General features: G+C 41.2%; 1 protein-coding gene across 1 annotated transcript in view; it reads left to right on the forward strand.

Annotated features, from left to right (window-relative positions):
- The first annotated feature begins 2,080 nt into the window (after positions 1–2,080).
- The window catches only part of LOC109510814 (ATP-binding cassette sub-family G member 4-like), a 26,515-nt gene continuing 8,465 nt past the window's right edge, over positions 2,081–20,130 (forward strand). The window contains exons 1-12 of the mRNA XM_019861415.1: positions 2,081–2,770; positions 7,967–8,207; positions 12,369–12,486; positions 12,805–12,937; positions 13,351–13,401; positions 14,473–14,618; positions 16,087–16,210; positions 18,152–18,266; positions 18,363–18,505; positions 18,868–18,966; positions 19,075–19,243; positions 19,314–19,414. Coding sequence (XP_019716974.1) covers positions 2,651–2,770; positions 7,967–8,207; positions 12,369–12,486; positions 12,805–12,937; positions 13,351–13,401; positions 14,473–14,618; positions 16,087–16,210; positions 18,152–18,266; positions 18,363–18,505; positions 18,868–18,966; positions 19,075–19,243; positions 19,314–19,414 — 1,560 coding nt within the window. The 5' untranslated portion in view covers positions 2,081–2,650. The remainder of the gene's footprint in view (positions 2,771–7,966; positions 8,208–12,368; positions 12,487–12,804; positions 12,938–13,350; positions 13,402–14,472; positions 14,619–16,086; positions 16,211–18,151; positions 18,267–18,362; positions 18,506–18,867; positions 18,967–19,074; positions 19,244–19,313; positions 19,415–20,130) is intronic.

The raw sequence follows: 20,130 nt of genomic DNA on the forward strand, positions 1-20,130 counted from the left end.
CGAAAAGCGTCCTCAGCTCAGCGTCCAGTAAGAATTCCGGCGATTCTCGACTTCAATTGAAAGATATTAGCTCGCCAGTAGGTGACCGTTGTGTGTTAGGCGTGCGTTTGAGTTTGTCTCCGGCTGCTGAGAGCAGCGATGGAATGGTTAGTTAGTCAGGAGGTGATCGTTCGGGCAACATTCAGCCCAGCCAGTGTCACGCATGGCAAAATACACGGTTAAAATACACATGTTCACCCTATTGAGACCAGTTGTTATGGTGGAAACTTTGGCCGCTTTGCGGGACGGGAAAATATCATCAGATCGGAATGAAATTTTGCACAGAACCTTGTACCATAGTATCGACAAGAATTCCGACCCGGCCCGACGAATCCGACAAACTTTTTTTTTTGCCATGAAAATGTGGACCACCCTACTGTAGGCGTTGGGTGTAATGTGAGCTGGGCGGCGGCCCAAGGTTGTCACCAAAGACTTGGACATTGGTGGTCTGATTTACAGTTGCAGAAGTTGGCTTTGTGAATGTGGAATGTCACCTCTCTAGCAGGGAAGGAATGCCAGCCTTTACGCAAGATCATGAAGCTCCAGCTAGACATAGTCAGGCTCACCTCGACACATAGCTTGGTCTCTGGTATCAGTCCTTTTGAGAGGGATTGGACTCACTTCCACTCACTCGGGTGAAGAGAGAGGCGAAGCTTTCAACTAATCATACCATGTGATGTGTTGGCGCTGATGGTTGGGGAAGATTTCGGGCCAACCTGGCATACAGAAACGTATTGTGATGGTTGACTGGGAATGTTTATTAGAGTTCTCTGTCAGAAAGAGTTTCAACTCCCACCTCAGATAGACCTTAACCCATGTCCTGGGGGGAAGTAGGGGACATTAAGACTGGGTGGACCACTGTTGGAGGCAGCTGATGGGTGCAGGCTGGCCAAGCCAAACGCAACTTTGGCAATCACTGAGGCAAAAACTTGGGTGTGGGGGGGAGCTTGGTGGGGTGTTGGAAAACGACTTCTGGACGACTTCGAGGAAATTTTGGTCCACTGCCCAGCATCTCAGGAAGGGGAATCAGTGCCCCATTTCCCAATTGCCAACTGCCCAATTTCACCGATATGTCTTCCTTTGAGGCAACTAAGTCCGGGTCCCTGCATGTGGATGAGATCTGCTCAGAATTCCTATAGGCTCTGGATGTTGTGGAGGCTGTGTGATTGACACACCTCTACAACATCACATGGAAGACATTAGATTTAAGTGTCTCATTACGACTGGCTGACAACAGATGTTTAGTGGAGAACGTTTCCCCTGTGGGGAAGGTTTCCCCTTTGGCATGTTAGAGGGACTTTGGTACGAATGAGAGCTACGCGGACCAAAAGCAAGATAAAAAATAAAAGAGTCCAAATATACGTTGGATAGAGTTTTGATGTCTAAATGGGTATTGGGAGCATTTAGCTACACACTCAGTCTTGGAGATAGAAGACTCTTGCGGACAAGTTGTGGCTTGTCTTTTTGCCACATTCCCCACCACTGAGGAATTCAACTGTGACTCTGACTTCCACATGATGTGTCATAGCAGCTACACCTTGAAACATACCTCGAGGCATTTAAACTCACTGATAGGGAGTCATTCATAGTATTGAGAGGTCTCTTAAAACGGAAGTTACAATTGAAAATTCTACTACTGGTAACAATACAACCAAAATTTGTGTCAAAATATTAAATAATTATAAATGTGACTATACAATTTACCAGACCATTACTGCTCAGTAACAGTTTGCTGTTTGTTCAAAACAGCAGCACCTACAGAAGCTCATAAATTGCCTTAAGAGATTCATTAAAATGTGGAGTCTTGCTGGCTGCCACTTGGCTGCACGATAAGAAAATCAGCTTACATTACTTGAAGCCATTTTCTTAGTGTTCTCCTCGTTTCTGTGCGCCCATTTAAAAAATGATTTTAATTAGCCTTACCTTGTCTTCCTCCATCCAACCACCTGGGGTTCTTCATGTTTTGTTTTTGCATTTTCTCTTTAGCTCTTTATAAGTCCAACTGCAGTTAAAATTATAATCATTATAATCAGACAGCTTTTCTTTATTTGTGGATTTTTTTTTTTAACAACATCTAGTATCATTGTAAAATTGTAAGTGTAGAAATAAAAGCTCCCGATGACAGTTGAAAAACTATTCAAAAGGCAAGACCGTAATAGGCCTTAGACAAACTTGAGAGTTTCAGGACCATTTTGGGATCATTTCTACTTTCTCTATAATTCAACAGTTTATGCCAATATGAATGAAACGGCTCCACATACAAAGCTCTCATTAGTCTGTGTAATTTTGAATGGGCAAACACGACATTTAGTTTGACCTGCCGATGGGAACTTCCGCATTAGGTAAACCTCATATTGTACCTTTGTGTGACGCTGTCATTGAAATACAGTACTATTAACAGGTAGTAGAAATACATTTTATGTAAATGTGAGCCCACATCAGTCGCCATTGATCAAGGTAAGAATGGCATGAAGTGACATTTCTAAGAGGTGTTGTTTAATTCTTCATGTGACTCAGGTATGTTAGAACGGCCCCTCCTCCAGCCACCTACATTATCCACCTACCAAGTGTACACCGAGCTGACACCCCCGCCCACGTCCCTCCTGTACCAATGTGCCCTGTCAGCTGCGGCCCAGCGAGCAGAGATGGTGTAAAACACTCTCGGCTGGAAACCGAAGACTCAAGTCAGGACCATTACGAAACTCGGACTTCATACTTGACAACAAATAATGTAAGATCACCATCTAATTTTCAAATTAACTTGAAGTCGTTTTTCTGTTGTTGTTGTGAATGCTTTTTTTTTTTAAGTCTCATCTTGAAGAAGATACTTAAAGTCACACGAGTTACCCGTTATATGACCAATTATTTGTTTTTATTTGTTGTCAATAGAAATGTAAAAATGTGTCTTTGTTTTGGATTGAATGACTTGTAATAAGTAAGTGAAGCCATCTCAACAAGGTGGCTTGTTGGCAAATTCAAATCGACTAAGCCTGTCATGATCTATTTGCCAGTCCACTTTATTTTCTTCGATTATTTGACCTGTAAATAGTGTGTGTCTGAAATAAAGGAGCAGTCCATTCTTATAAACTCAGTTGGGACTTATCACATTCTTGTTGATAAGATCTAAGTCTCACTGTATGAGTAAAACTACTCCCAAAGACAAAGACCTATTAAAATTTGCATCTCAAGGTTTATGCAGATACTGTAGCTTGCATAAAGAAATGCTTCTTTTTTTTTTTCTTTCCCCATTTCAGCTTCCTCAGCTGAGGAAGTCATGGGCTTACAAAGTCATGGGAGATCTGCACTGTTAACCTACTTTGCTTGGTCTGATTTTAACACACAGTGTTTCAGCCTTCTCATGTTATATAACATCAGAATCACTTCACACATCTCAAGTTAACTGCTAAATACTGTTCATTACCATAGTAGTAGCATCTTAAAGTATTAAAACTGTTTAGCCCAACTTTGTAGTCAGTTCAAACCCATCTGTGCATGAAAAAGTCACTTCACCTGAAACCAAATTTGGTTGTACAGTACTACCCTTAATAATAATAATAATAATAATAATAATAATAATAACAATAATTTTATTTGTGTAGCGCTTTAAAAAAACACTCAAAGGCACTTTACGAGGTTAAGACAAAAAAAAAAAAACGAACAACAAATGAGACGTCATGAAATCACAAAGGAAGACAATCGTAACATTAAAAACTATATGGGTGCAACGGTGTGTAAAATGGAGAGATTATGTTTACCCTTTCATGCATCCTGGAACCTGATAACATGATAAGCTGTCCACTGTCGTAACCGCTGTCCCTGAATGAGTTAAACAATAGATTGTGTAATTACGGGTTAAAAGCAGATGTAAACAGGTGCGATTTTTGTGCCGTTTTAAAAGAGGGGACTGTGTGATTGTGTCTGGGGTGATGAGGGGGAGGGCGGCGATAGAGAAGCCTCTGTCTCCCCAGGTCCTGTGCTAAGTTCGGATGGGAGGGGTGTGGAGGTCGGTATGGGCAGATCGAAAACTGCAGGTGGGGTCTGATGGTGAAGGAGGTCAGTGAGGTAGGAGGTGGCGAGGTGGTGAAGAGCCTTAAAGGTGATGAGAAGAATTTTAAACTGGTTTCGTTGTTGGATGGGGAGCCAGCGAAGGTGTTGGAAGACTGCGGTGATGTGGTCTCTGGTGCGGGAGTGGGTGAGGAGACGGGCAGCAGAATTTTGGATGTGTTGAAGTTTGTCGAGATCTTTGGCGGGTAAGCCATAGAGCCATAGAGCAGACGACTATTGCAGTAGTCAAGTTGTGAGGTGATGAAGGCACAAACTAATATTCAAATGTTTGCCTGCAGGATTTTCTGACAGGCTGAAGAATTCAATGTTCCATTCATAGCTGCAAGTCGTCCAGGATGTGAATTAGGATCAGCCCAAGTCTAAAATGTTTTGGACATGATGAGACAACATGCGCGGTAGATTAACTTGGAGTTTGCTCGTGAATGTGTAAGCACCAGGGCTTGTGATTGGCTGACATATGGAAGCTACAACTTATCGCGATGGCGTTTGCCGATATTGTCGCATTTTCCCCTATGTACAAAAGTAGCTTCACAGCAGAAGAACAGGAGAAGAAATGCATGATAAACCAGATGCGCTTTATAATCCGAATCTCCATATAGTGCAAAAAATACGGTTTTCATCTTGGTAGGCTGGGCTCTTTTGTCTGCATCTTCACCAAACTTGCTGCTTTTTGTTTGTCGCACATGAAATTGACTTTTTTTTTTTTTTTAAAGCAGCTATCAGTCCCTCCCATTCATCCATTTTCTAAACTGCGTATCCTCACAAGGGTCGCGGGCGTGCTGGAGCCTATCCCAGCTGTCTTCGGGCAGTAGGCGGGGTAAACCCTGAAGTGGTTGTCAGACAATCGCAGGGCACACACAGACAAACAACCATCTGCGCTCACAATGACACCGAGGGACAATTTAGAGTGTTCCATTACCTGCCAGGCATGTTTTTAGAATATGGGAGGAAACTGGAGTTCCCGGAGTAAACCCACAAAGGCACGGGGAGAACTTGCAAACTCCACACAGGAAAGCTGAAGCCGGAATCGAACCCTGCACTTCTGCACTCTGAGGCCGACATGTTAACCAGTCGATCACCAGGTGGCCCTTAAAGCTGCAACTTTGTAATAAATAAGAACATAAACACATCTTCCTCATTAAGAGTCAAAAGTTATCATCATTACTGCCTGTTAGCGGGAAAAGTAGGAAGAATGCTTCTTGGTTCCTTCAATGCCATTACAATTATTTATTGTGGCAAAATGGATTTGTGAGATTGCACTTTTGATTTCGGGTTCCAGTGATAATCCCATGATGAATATAAACATGATTGCAAATATTTTTCTTCCTCTCACTGACGGATTTCTTGTTCCTGGACAGCACATGTGGTTTGCTGACCTTAAGGTTAGAGAGGCCATTGAGTGCAGAGTTTTCCTTCCCCACAGAAGAAACGTTGGCATGGTTCATGTCAGGTTATTTCAGGAATCGTTCCTGAAAGTTTCACATTCCATTGTGTGTGTGTGTGTGTGTGTGTGTGTGTGGGGGGGGGCAAAACCTTTTTTAAAACCTGTAAAAAACACATCGTTTTATGAATTACACATATCAAAGTGTCCCTGATTGTAGCAAAACATGTTAGGCAGATTAGTCCTTTCATCCTACTGATGGTTTCCTTCATCTAAGAGCTTTAGTCAACATCTGCAAATGAAGATTTTTTTTTTTGAATCCAGTCAAATGAAACATCTTGTCATTCTTACTTTTATCCACCAATTTGGCAGGGCAGAGGAAGCCATTTGTTTTGAAATGTTAATACAGCTATGCACATGGGCAAAATTAACGAGAACATGACAAAATTATTCATAAATACAATTTTCATGAAAATTAACCACACACACACACACACACACACACACACGCACACACACACACGCACACACACACGCGCGCGCGCGCACATACACACGCGCGCACACACGCACACACACACACACACACGCACGCACGCACGCGCGCACGCGCACACACACACACACACACACACACACACACACACACACACACACACACACACACACACACTCAATTGTAGTCACAGGAACATCACGCTGCCCGGAATTAGTCTGATAGCCTTTGGCTTTACCGGGCTTGTCTATTATTTTCTTTCTAATCTCCGGAGACGACTCCCTCTTTCACTTCCTCGGCTCCATTTTTTTGTGTTTAGTTCACACCATGTTTACCAAACAGCACACTGACTACTTATCCACCTTAATTAGGCCGACTGACTGATTAGAAGACATTTGTGATGCTAATTAGTGAATACACTTCTGGGTTTTTTTCTATTTTAAAGAAATATCTGATTTTCATGAGTTAATGTTCACATGAAATTGTTTTTTATGACACACACACACACACACACACACACACACACACACGCACACATACTGCACACATGATGAGATGTCGGGGTTTGTGTGTCCCATTAACCCAAGGAGCTGACACTGGAACTGTCTGGGGCTTTGCCTTCATGCCACCACCAGGGGCACCATTGCAGACCCTCGGTGAGGGACCAGAAAAAGTGCGGCTCAAAGACCCCACTGATGACCACAAGCATTGAAATATGTTTCCCCTTGCCCGGACCTGGGTCACTGGGGTGCCCCTCTGGATCCGTGTTTGGAGGCAGCCTGAAAGGGTTATTTGGGTCCCCCTTTCATGGGCTCACCACTTATGAGAGAGGCTGTAGGCTAGGGTGGTCCATTTTGGAAAAGTTTGTCGGACCTTTGGCTTTACCGGGCTTGTCTATTATTTTCTTTCTAATCTCCGGAGACGACTCCCTCTTTCACTTCCTCGGCTCCATTTTTTTGTGTTTAGTTCACACCATGTTTACCAAACAGCACACTGACTACTTATCCACCTTAATTAGGCCGACTGACTGATTAGAAGACATTTGTGATGCTAATTAGTGAATACACTTCTGGGTTTTTTTCTATTTTAAAGAAATATCTGATTTTCATGAGTTAATGTTCACATGAAATTGTTTTTTATGACTACTTTTGTCAGATTCAGGTGACTTCTATAATCACTATGGTGTTTTCTTTCACTCGCAGAGAGGTACTAACAATTTTGTGAAAGTGTGTGTAGTTGATGCGACAAATTGCAATTGATTTTGAAGCCTAAAAGTGCACCTGAGGTGGTGTGACCTTGGGCCATTGAGTTCTTTTCTCTGCGAACCCCGCCTCTCGTCCAGAGGACTATCCGGGTTGACTCGTGACATGTTGGCATGAAATTGTGTCTACCCTGTTTGCGCCTTCCATCAGAACACTTGTGTTACCTAACAGAGAAGGTTCAGACCTCCCACTCCACGCTGTCAGTCAAATGAGTGTGTAAGTGTGAAGTGGAGGGCAAGTGAAGGAGTGCTCATTTCCCATACATTAGCTTGCCTTGTTATTGGACATGAGTCTGCAGATTTTTCCCAAGGAGGTAACTGTAGCCCCTCCTTCTCTCAACAGATCAAGGCTGGAAAATAAAATTGATTTTAATCCCCGAGAGGATTAAGAACCTCCATGAAAGATTAGATGAGACCTCTGCCTCAACGAGGACAAATTACTGTACCACCTCAGACTTGGGAACCGCTTGTACAGTTGCTCTGTAGATTATATCTCCATTTTGATGTGAGCTTGCGATCAAGAGTTTCAGTACATATTTCTGCTCCTTACAGGAGGGTGGAAGTGCATTCTAAAACTATCCTATCCCAGGCATATTCACCAAATGATCAAGAATAACAATATCAATTTAACTTGGAACATTTGCCTTTTTTGTTTTTTTTTAACCATAGCTCACTTCATATTTTGAGGCTTATTCTCTCTTTCTCCATTATCTCACGCTCACAGAAGACGAGTATGGAGAACAAGGCGCTGGAACCTGACTCTGTGGGTATTTCCATGGAGGACAGTATCATTTGTAATGGAGGTACTCAGCAGCAGGAGGCGTCCATGTTGAAGCAAAAGAAGGTTGAGAACCAGCTGAAAGAAGCACAGCGCTTCACCCATCTGCCCAAACGCTCACCTGTGGATCTTGAGTTTATTGACATCTCTTACACCATTCAAGAAGGATCGTGCTGTAGAAGGAGAGGTAATGCACATTAAATTCTTTTGTCATACAACCATATTGTTAAGACATCCATTCGTCTGTTTTTCAAAAACAATTTTAATTTAAAAATCTGATATTTAGATACATTTTAAAAGCACTTTTCCCCTACGTATGTCAATGTTCGACCGCATTTTGTTGAAAAATTGTCTCAAATCGCTAAACTGGTATTACTGATGCTCTTCAAAGCGCAAAGTAATTGAGAGCGAATCCACAGTGCCTCCACTGGTTGCATTTATGAAGTGCATTCCCATTTTCACTCAAACTGCTTCCGGACGTATCTCACTGAGCCGGACTGCTTTCGAAGGGGGCGAATGCTGATTCGTCTACATCTCACAAATCTTGTTGAAAATCAGGGGTCGCCTCTGTCTTGAGGGGCGTTTACTTTCACTACCGAAGATGGATTTTGATAAAATGGAAAGGAATTGTGTGAAATGAATTTAACAGAAAACACATGATTACTATTACTTGCAGATTCGTGCAGTTTTCAAATTCCCCTTTCACGAATTGCTTCACCGCGCTCTTTTGCTATTTCTGTCCTTTCATGCACCCTGTAACCTGAATTCATGATAAACTGTCCACTGTAGTAACCGCTGTCCCTCATAGGGTTAAACTCATCCAAACAGGCATTTTGCAAAGTAGGCTAGTCATTCCCTTCCTCTTTATGCCTAATTTTTTATGATCCAAAATATATGAAGTGAAGGGTGACATTGAAGACACTTTTCGTCAATAATGTGTGACTATAAAAAGGCTCGAAAAGGTTAGACAATCATCCTCAAGAAGGATTTTAAGGACTTTACTTAGCCCGGTAAATATGAGAATTTTCTCTCATTCACAGATCAAATGAAGCTAAACATTAATATTCTAAGTCTTTGGTTGTAAATATTAGTATAACTTCGAGACTGTTAGAGCATTGCAACAGATTTTCAAAGCTAGACAAAATGTCAAAAATGAGCAAAAGTAGTAGGGTGGCGGGACGCTGATTGACGGGCATCGAAATGACTGGCTACGGCTTGGACTGAAGCATCAAAGCGTGCTCATTCGCGTCTCATGCTTTGATGACGCAAGGCAGCGCTGAGCTGCAAGAACTCATTGCCCGTTGGCACGTCATACGTACGCCGCGCTAAAATGCTTCAATTGTGCAGAGATACTTTCTCACTCAAGCATCGGGGTTCTTTTTCCCTGGGTTTGTTCTGAGGGGATTGGTGAGATCACCGGTGGACAGCACAAACGCTACACACTGCTGCCTCTCCAACTATGAAACACATTCCAACTATTTTTATTCACTTATTATTATTATCACAACTACAACTTCTACTACAACAAATAATAATATTGTATGTTGAGGGAGTTTTAAACAGAATATAATTTAGGTAACTGTAACATAAAAGAATATAATGCTCAAATATAAAATGATAATAATTAAAAATTTAACAAAAACTTACAATATTAATAATAATATCCTGAGCAAGAAGTGTCGACACCGGTGCTCATTTCTGAAATTTTGCCTTTATTGACTCCGTTTTCTTTCCCCTCCTCCGTAAACCAAAGCAAGTTGTCAATGTCTTTTTATGAGGCAAATTTGAAAATGCAAACTGCCAATACAGCGCAGGTTTGAGTTTTTGGTGGGGATGCGCTGCATACATTTTCCCGTGCGAGAACTGTACGTGATTGGCTATGCGTGTAGTTTCAAGGGAACATTGACGGGCGTTGATCTCACTGAGCGCCAAATGCGCTGACATACTCAGTTTAAATTAATCTCCTCTTTTAATATTTATAATTTTATCTGTGGTTTTTTTTGTTCTTGTTTTTGATTGTAAAGTGTCCTTGAGTGTTTTGACAGATAGGCGCTTATAAATAAAATGTATTATTATTATTATTATTGTTATTATTATTATTATATTGGCAACATGCTCACATGGTCTCTAGCATTAACAGATCAAAAAGAACTTTGGCGACACGTCTTTCGACTGCTCACAAATGCATACGACTGGTTTGCGAATCCTTGCCAGTGTTCGTAAGACAACGTTGAAATTTTCCTTGGCAAGAGAAACAGTGTTTCCGACAAGTAAAACTGTTTGCAACCTTTTACAAACCTCAACGAAACCCAAAATTCGCTGCATTCGCCTCTCAGTGACATACCGGCTTGAAAGCACGATGCCTCAACAACCAATTCCTCACTACCTACAGAATTTGTGATTCCGTACAGTACTTTGTCCCACACTTGATTACAAATCACACAGTTTACACTTCACTGTCTTTACAACACATATTCCAAATGAAATATATATGGCACAAGGTTACTGCACGTTTCTGCCACATGCCTGTCAAACTCAAGTCCAACATAGGATGCACAATAAGTCTTTCGTTTCAGTTCAGTTTTCTGTCTGTGACTTAGCAGTGGAAGTCACTGCCATATGGGAGTTGTATACTGATCACTTAAGAAAAAACCTGTTAAAGTTAAAAGTATTTTTCTACTAACGAGTTGATCAGCTTGAGGCAAAGGGTTCACAGCACTTGAGTGAACTTGCTTTAAATATGAAATACACCCACAGAGAAACTCAAAATCCCCGAATGTCAAAGGGAGGAGTTTTTTTTTTTTTTAATGTAAAAATGTTGCTTTAGGGCGGCCCGGTAGTCCAGTGGTTCGCACGTCGACTTCACAATGCAGAGGTATCGGGTTCAATTTCAGCTCCGGCCTCCTTGTGTGGAGTTTGCATGTTCTCCCCGGGCCTGCGTGGGTTTCCTCCGGGTACTCCGGTTTCCTCCCACATTCCAAAAACATGCATGGCAGGCTGATTGAACACTCGAAATTGTCCCTTGGTGTGAGTGTGGGCGTGGATGGTTGTTCGTCCCTGTGTGCCCTGCGATTGGCTGGCAACCGATTCAGAGTGTCCCCCCGCCTAGTGCCCGAAGACAGCTGGGATAGGCTCCAGCACCCCCCGCGACCCTAGTGAGGATGAAGCGGGTCGGAAAATCAATGAATAAATGAATGTTGCTTTAACTTGAATGTAGTCTTTCTTAATCCTTTCATCTGTACATGTTTTGAATGGATTAATAATGATTTATAGACCCTAACTGAAGTGTGAATATGACAAATAAAGCATCAAATTAAAACATCACCAACATCCATCCACCCTTTTTTTTTTTTTGTTTAATCCTGCTTGTCCTCATTCGGATCACGGGTGAGCTGGAGCCTGCCCCACCTGACTTTGGGCGAGACTGCACCAGACAATCACTAGAAAATAAATATACACAACCATTCATTCTCATTTTCACACTTAACAGTTTTTGGAACGTGAGAGGAGGCAGGATTACCCGAAGAAAATCAAAACAAGCACGAGGAGAAAATGATAACTTTTTTTAAGGACAATTTAATTTTAAGCGAGCAGTACTGCAGTGTATTGAGAAATTATCTGTCACACTGTACATGCACACTAGTTTGATTTTTGTTGACATTTGAATGCGTAGGTGCCAAGTTTACTCAATATGATATTCTGACACTTTGAAAATGATGGCCTGTGTGTATAATCAAACAGATGAAAGTATAACATTGGTGATGGTGACTATTTATTTGGTCCTTCTGTAGTTGTACGATCAATCTTCTGTTACTCGTTCTGGAAAAGAATAGTCTCCACGCTATGATCAGTGCGGAGGTGAATTAGACCCATTGTTGATAATTTCTCATATGAGCAGCGGATCCTTGAAAAGGAGGGCTGCGCCGCTGTGGGAGCCATCACAGCCGACGTCAGTCATGACTCATTGAAACTGCTCATTCCGTTCCCTTAAAATGCTGCGTGCTCATCTCACACTGGAGTCTTGACATGAAGTGGGCACTTGGAAACCACCCCAACAACTGATTGTCCGTGTGCCCCCCTCCCCCCAAACTTTGGCTGGGCCATCCAGGTGGAATGATTTTAAATATATCATACAATGATTCATAAGGTTTGATGCCCACTGTTCAGATATTTATGAAGGAAATACGTCTGAAATCCACCACACATATATTCGCGCAGCTCGGTATCTATTTGCAGTGTAATTAAATGAAATGCGTATTGTGTCTCTGCTGTACCGAGAGGTTTTCATTTACTCTTCCGGCATACAGTATATAAATCCGTAACTGATCAGTGCCATGTTTTTTATTAGGATTTAAAGCCTTACTGAAATGCCTCTCTGGGAAATTCTGCAGTCGGGAGCTTGTAGGAATCATGGGTCCCTCAGGTGCTGGAAAGTCTACCTTAATGAACATTTTGGCAGGATACAGGTGAGCTAAAACTCCTGTAAAGCTATAAAGCTTTATCTTTCTTTGCTATGAGTAAAATCAGCTCTTTCTCGAGTACCAAGTAGGGTTAACCCTTTCATGCACTCTGTGGCCTGATAACATGATAAGCTGTCCACGGTAGTCCTGAAAGGGTTAAAAGGCATATAATAATAATAATCATAATAATAATAATAATAATCATCATCATCATCATCATCATTCACATGTGCTAACTTTTATCCATGTACTGTTTTATGTGTTATATTTCTTGTACTTTAATATTTTTCAGTCCCAAATGATTATATCCTTTACTCTGATCAGGGAAACGGGAATGAAGGGTCAAATCTTTGTAAATGGGAGACCCAGGGACCTGAGGTCATTTCGGAAAATGTCTTGCTATATCATGCAGCAAGACATGCTGCTGCCACATCTCACTGCACGAGAAGCCATGATGGTAAGCAGGAACAGATTATATTTAAAGATTTATATCGTGTGCAGAGGTCATGGGTTCGATCCTGGCTCCGGCCTTCCTGTGTGGAGTTTGCATGTTCTCCCAGTGCCTGCGTGGGTTTTCTCCGGGTCCTCCGGTTTCCTCCCACATTCCAAAAACATGCATGGCAGGCTGATTGAACACTCGAAATTGTCCCCAGGTGTGAGTGTGAGCGCGGATGGTTGTTTGTCTCTGTGTGCCCTGCGATTGGCTGGCAACCGGTTCAGGGTGTCCACCGCCTACTGCCCGAAGACAGCTGGGATAAGGCTCCAGCGCCCCCCGCGACCCTTGTGAGGATAAAGCGGATTGGAAAATGGATGGATTTATATCGTGTGCGTTTTTTCTGATGTGAAGTTTGTTTTTGTGCACTGTTACAGGTATCAGCCAACTTGAAGCTCAATGAGTCTGTGGATGTGAAGAAAGAACTGGTAAATTCGAAAAAGTTGACAAAGTACACAGGGTATCAATTTCTGGCAGTTTATGAAAGACTCAAAAGTTATGTTGACATGCTAGTTACTCTTTAAATTAAAATACTCTACATACAACAATGTGCCAGTTAACTAAAATTTGATCACATGACATGAAGCCACTCATGGCGTAAATTATAAAGCACTACTCTCATTTAATTTGCTAAGGAGTGCCAAGCGCTATCCTAAGCCCCCAAATTGTCATTTGTTTGTTTGAGGCTGGAAGCATTTTGAATGGACTGTATTTTCCGCACAATAAGGCGCACCTAAAAGCAGTCAATTTTCTCAAAAGCCGACAGTGCGGCCTATAATCCGATGCACCTTATATATGGTGTCACATTCTCTTTATATTCCCCATTGAGTTGTTTCCCTGTTAGTGTGTTCCTATGCCATCTCGTGGTGATTATTAGCAGGAACAAATTGTAACCTAAAAGGGCTCTGCTTGACGCTAATTGACATGTGCATTCGCCAACTCAAACTCAAACAGACAATTAACGAAGATAATACCAAAACCAGAGTTAACTACTGACTAAATAAAGGAAGAAGGAGACAAGTTAGACTTCTAAGGATATTTAGCCCCTTGTGGATGTGAGCTCATGAGGTTTGTGTGCCTTTTTGTTGAGTCAATTGTCTTCATCAGTTTTGTCTTTCATTTATTGTTTTGTAATGCCATTTGTATTCTAAGTTTCATATCCGTGTTTGTGACCAGTTCTAATGGCTTTGTTACAGGTGCAGCAGTTGTGAAGGCTCAATATAAATAAAGCTGTATAGTATTGTATTGCTTTAGCGTTGCTCCATCTAGTGCATACATAGTGCAACCGCAGCCACTATTGTAGCTTCTATTCAGTGCGCCCTATCTATGAAAACAGTTTTAAAATAGGCCATTCATTGAAGGTGCGCCTTATAATCCGAAGCGCCTCATAGTGCAGAAAATATGGTAGTTAGCTAACCAAAGAGGGTGTGTGTCTTAATGCTGACTGAGTTTCCCCTCATTCATTTTTATCTTTGTTGATGTCCATTTTTGTTTGAAAGGTAAACGAGATTCTGATTGCCTTGGGGCTTCTTGACTGTGCTCATACTCGTACCAGCTCACTTTCAGGTGGTCAGTGTAAAAGGCTCGCCATTGCCCTTGAGCTGGTCAACAATCCGCCAGTCATGTTTTTTGATGAGCCCACCAGGTGAGACACAGTTAAAATACTGAACAGTTCACATTTTACACTTTGGGACAGAATAATTTTCTCTCCGTGTATAATAAGGTGTACTTGTTAAGATAATGCCACAAATTGAAGGAATACGAGTCAGATGTTGAAAATATTGCAAGCTGACAGATGTAAATGAACCTTCACCAAAAATATTGAAGTCATCTTGTAGCCTTTAGATTACCATATGTCACAAATTCACATTGTAAATACAGTACTGTTTAAACCACAATTTACAACATTGTCGCAAACGATCGTGTGTGTAGTCCCCGATATGGGTTGAGGTATGATTTCAGATTTTTTGTAGTTGATGCTGAGGTAATGTTAGTTGAGTCTAATCAATGTTGTCATTGAAATGTTTTGGGGTGACGAATCGCTACGTGCACACAAGTGTGTTCACACACTTTCCATTCTTGGTTGCATTGAGCCCATCTCACGACTCATCATCCAGTCCCATTCAACACTCAGTCATTCGATCTCCTTTCATAACTCCTCGAGTGTAGTGGAGAGATTTTTACTTGATTGTTATTATGGACAATAAACAGCTTAACCGTTTTGGTTTCCCAGAGTTATTGGCCACCAGCCGCGAAGTTAGACTGAAGTCCCCCCCCCCGCTCCCACATTTGTGAACGCCCGTCTTTGCTGCCGAGTGAACTTTCTCCCATATTTCAAATGGATTTGTCAATACTTTGCCACTGTTATTAATTGACCATTGATTGTCTTTGTTTTGCCATCCCAGCAGAAGCAATATATTGTCTGTCATATCAGTGTTAAAGGACAGTGTTTGGTAAATTTGATGACGGCTTACGTGAGGATTCAGCCAGGGATGGGCAACATGCAGCCCACATATGACTCAACACTTTAGTTGTGTCCAAATTAGTGGACTGTGCTAATCGTTGTGAATTTGGACAGACCTCATGTAGCTTTTGTTATGAGTGATGTCTTAAGATTAAATACAAAAATGTCTACTTACATTTAAAAGTAAAGTCAGAACCCAGGGTGCATTCGGATGTCTCCATATTCTAAGAAGAGAAGAACAATGTGTTGTAATATCACCATTCACCACTAGATGACAGCGCTTGTGCCGGGTCTACTCTACAGTAGTAAACCTATCAAAAAACAACATTCAGTGCTCGTATTTCATCTTTTTAGTTACATGCTGTGACTTTCAGCCTGTCCCATCAAGGGTCGCCAAAGCGAGTCACTCTCATGACACTTCAAAAATGAACTATAGGGCACATGCACAAACAGCAGAATTGACTGGTCATCCACGTCCACATGTCTAAAAGTCATGACAAGAATTAATATGACAATACAACACAATAAGTAACACATGTTCTAGTTCATATGGTCCCTTGCTGTTTGAGATGAATGATGAGCGAGCCTGTTTCTGTTCCTCACACTTTCCCTGTGCTCATTGAACATGTGTCTTTGTTTCTCTCCGCAGTGGCTTGGACAGCGTGTCATGTTATCAGGTAGTGTCCCTAATGCGTTCTTTAGCGCTGGGAGGAAGGACTATTATTTGCACTATCCACCAACCAAGTGCTAAACTCTTTGAGATGTTTGACAAGGTATACAGTATTTCACAAAAGAGCACTCACTCAAACATGAATGCAAAATTTGGATTGTACTTTACCGATACATACCGTTAGTGATGGCAAAATGAAGCCCCAAAAAGCAGTGAAGCCCTGCAGGGAAATACTTCACACACGCTTCCGGGCTTCAAGATGAATCATTTCCTCGACTACGCCATCATGTGGACAGGAAAATGTACAACATGCTTGGTGCATGCAATAAAATGGTGGGGTGTAAATCATGCTCTGAAAACATAATAATATGTATTTGAGGAGTGTTTTTACATGAATTGTTCTGCGTTACTTTGTATATGTTTGTGCTTATGCAACAAGTGAAAATGTGAAATAAGGAGGTAAAATAAAGTGCTTATTCGTTTTTATTTAAAAACAATATTTTATCCAAAGTTTTTGGACTCAGGTGGTTTCTTTTTTACAGAGAATTTCACCTGCTTTTGAACAAACTCTTTCACATGGTACTGATTAAGCAGGGGTGCATAGATATGTGATAGCAAGTTGGTATGAAGGGAATCCATAGCGTTTTTCTTTGTCGTTTATTTCGAACACTCGAACCTATCGTATCATTTCCTGAATCAGTCACGTGGTACACCCCCTTCGCGGGGCTTCAAACGTCACCACTGACGTCATCAACACGCGCTTCGACTCCCCGTTCATGAACCACTCACCTAGATTACTCGGCACACGCTTCAGGGATTCGACCCGTGTAGCACATCACTACATACCGTATTGGCTCGAATATAAGACGGCCATGATTATAAGACGAGCCCCTCTTTTTCAAGACTCAGGTTTGAAAAAAGACTTTTTGAACACCAAATTAATTTTATACAGAAAATAATTACACTACATCTGAAACAAATGATTATAACAATATATTTGAGAGAAAAAGCATGTTATTTTGCCTCATTCAAATCTTAATATCTGAACCTCTAAATATGTAAACTAAAGTGCATCACATTCGTAAATGAATGGCTTCTGGTTTTTGAAATGTAAATTACATCATAACTTCTCCTCAGCTGCTGGTTAACCTGGCCGATCTTCGACCCACTTTTCTCCAGATTGTCGCTACATTTCTCCATTTTCTGTTATCTCTTCTATTATTTTCTTCTCTTTTCTTTCTTACGGCTATTTTTTATTTTTCTTCTTCGTGCTACCGCTATTTTTATTTTTATTCTTCGTGACAGGGGTTCGCTTTGGCCTGGGGAGTCAAGTTCAGCATTTGCTTCAATGATATCTGGCACGATCTAGCGTCGTGAATGGGTATAATGTCTAGACCCCGAATATAAGACGACCCCCACTTTTTCAGTCTTATTTCAACGCAAAAAACACCGTCTTATATTCGAGCCAATACGGTACTGTATAATCATAAACTCTGTTGTTTTGTAATTGTTCCACCAAGGATTTAATTTAATGTTTTGACCCCCTTTTGTATGCCCGGGGGCTTTTTTTTTTTTAATCTGTTTGTTTTTTGTTACTTTTTTTCGCAACACCAATCAATCATCCTTCAGTTGCCCTGTCCTGTTACTTTTGTTACATGAGTCATTCATTCGGTTCCCTGCCTTTCTTCATTCTGTGAACCTGTTTTTGATTGTCGCCTTACTTTTGCATTTCGCATCATGTTTTCTTTGCTGTTAATGAAATCCTTGTTGATTATTTTTCCATACTATTTATGTGTAAACATTGATTTGACTTCATTGTTTACCAAAGTTTTTAGGAATTTTGCTTCTCCGTGAATCTTAAATTGGTTATGGGGTGGAGACACGCACGCACGCGCACACACACACACACACACACACACACACACACACACACACACACACACACACACACACACACACACACACACACAAAGTTTTTCAATTTGTTTTGTACTAATTTAGTCACCCAAAATGTTATTAATTGAATACATCTGTCCTTTCGCAGCTCTATATTCTTGGTCAGGGTCAGTGTATCTACAAAGGCACAGGCTCCTACCTCATCCCCTATTTGAAGGGACTGGGACTTTACTGTCCGACCTATCATAACCCTGCAGACTTCAGTAGGTCTATTTTTACTCAGTAAATTGTTTGAGATCATCAAACATCTTAATTTTTTTCCTTTTCACTAACATCACATCTTGCTGATTCTGATTCAGTCATTGAAGTGGCATCAGGAGAGTATGGAGACTTGAACCCCGTTTTGTTTGAAGCCGTCCAAGGAGGAATGTGTGCAACAGAAGAGAAGAAGAACCAGTGTGGTAATGATAGATCATTGGTCTATACCACGGCGCAGTCCAAGGTGGGCAGTAAAGAAAGTGAACATTATGACCAAGAATGAGAAGATCAATTCAGGATAAAACTACATTTGGGATTATTGCCTTTGCGTCATATGTCGTAGAAGCAGTATGTTAACCCTTTCGAGGACAGTGGTTACTACAGTGGACCACTTATCAAATATCAGGATACAGGGTGCATGAAAGGGTTACGGTTATTTTTATTTCCTTGGTTAGAAGGAGAAGGTGAAGAAGTATATGTTACTGCTTTAAAATATTAAACATACATCTCCGACCCCTGATAACTTAATGACGTTTGCATGGAAATTTGTTGTAATTCTTAAGGTATGTACGGCACTCTAAGACCACCTGTCCATATTTTGCTCAGGATACTGGACACATAGAGAGACACACTTTTGCTACAAGCACACTGACACAGTTCTGCATTCTCTTCAAGAGAACCTTCATCACTATTTGTCGAGACCAGGTAACTGATTACAGCAGCATACAAATACTCTGTGATGGAAATGTAGCATAAATATACTGGTAACATTATAGACATACTTCAAAGTATTTTTTTTTTCTTATTTTTCAGGTTTTGACCCACCTCAGACTGATGTCCCATATTGTCATAGGTGTGTTGATAGGCTTGCTCTATCTCAACATTGGTAATGATGCCAGCAAGGTGCTTAACAACACTGGATTTCTCTTCTTCTCAATGCTTTTCCTCATGTTTGGAGCACTCATGCCAACTGTGTTAACCTGTGAGTATCAGGGGCAACGTCGGCATTTTGGTGACTTTGTCAATCAATATACACGTTTCTTATATTTCAGTTCCTCTGGAGATGTCAGTGTTTCTGAGGGAGCATCTGAACTACTGGTACAGCCTGAAAGCCTATTATCTGGCCAAGACCATGGCTGATATTCCATTCCAAGTGGGTTGGTAGTGGTCGAGTCTAAAACGAAAAGAATCAGATGTCAACATTACTGTGCAGCAGAGGTCAGCAACACTTTTGGAACTGAGTGCTGCTTCTTGGATACTGATTAAGTCGAAGGGGCTACTAGTTTGATACACAACGAATTTGGTCCAAAATGTTGGTGCAGGGGTCACCAACATGTTGCCCGCAGACACCAACTAGCGCCCAAATACCAAATGAGTTCTCCCAGGCCTGTTCTAATACTGTATTAGCTCACCAGAGAGGTGACATTTTTGGTGTGTTTCTATTCCAAAAAAATATATAGCGCATCCAATGTTTTGTGTTGTTCTCTTTTATAATCACACTTGCCCTGGTGTAAATTTGAAAATTCTATATTTGAAAATAACAATGGGCGCAATGACGTTGAGATGATGATTTACTCCCAAATAATTTGTGCAGATTTATTGTCAGAAGTTGTTATCAAACTGCTAGCCTTTTGGCCTTAATCAATATCCAAGAAGCAGCTCTCAGTTTCAAAACGGCTGGTGACCCATGCTATAGATCCACTGGTTGCCAGCCAATCAGAAGGCACATATAGACAAACAATAATTCACACTTAATAGTCATCAAGAGCCTAAAATCAAACCGCTTAGGCCAAACAAAAAAGATAGTGTGTTTCCGGTAACATGAAATTTCAGCATAGGGTCGGACAAAGTTTTTTTTTTTTTTTTTTT

This window comes from Hippocampus comes, unplaced genomic scaffold (assembly GCF_001891065.2).
Source record: "Hippocampus comes isolate QL1 unplaced genomic scaffold, H_comes_QL1_v1.1 scaffold122, whole genome shotgun sequence".
Lineage (NCBI taxonomy): Eukaryota > Metazoa > Chordata > Actinopteri > Syngnathiformes > Syngnathidae > Hippocampus > Hippocampus comes.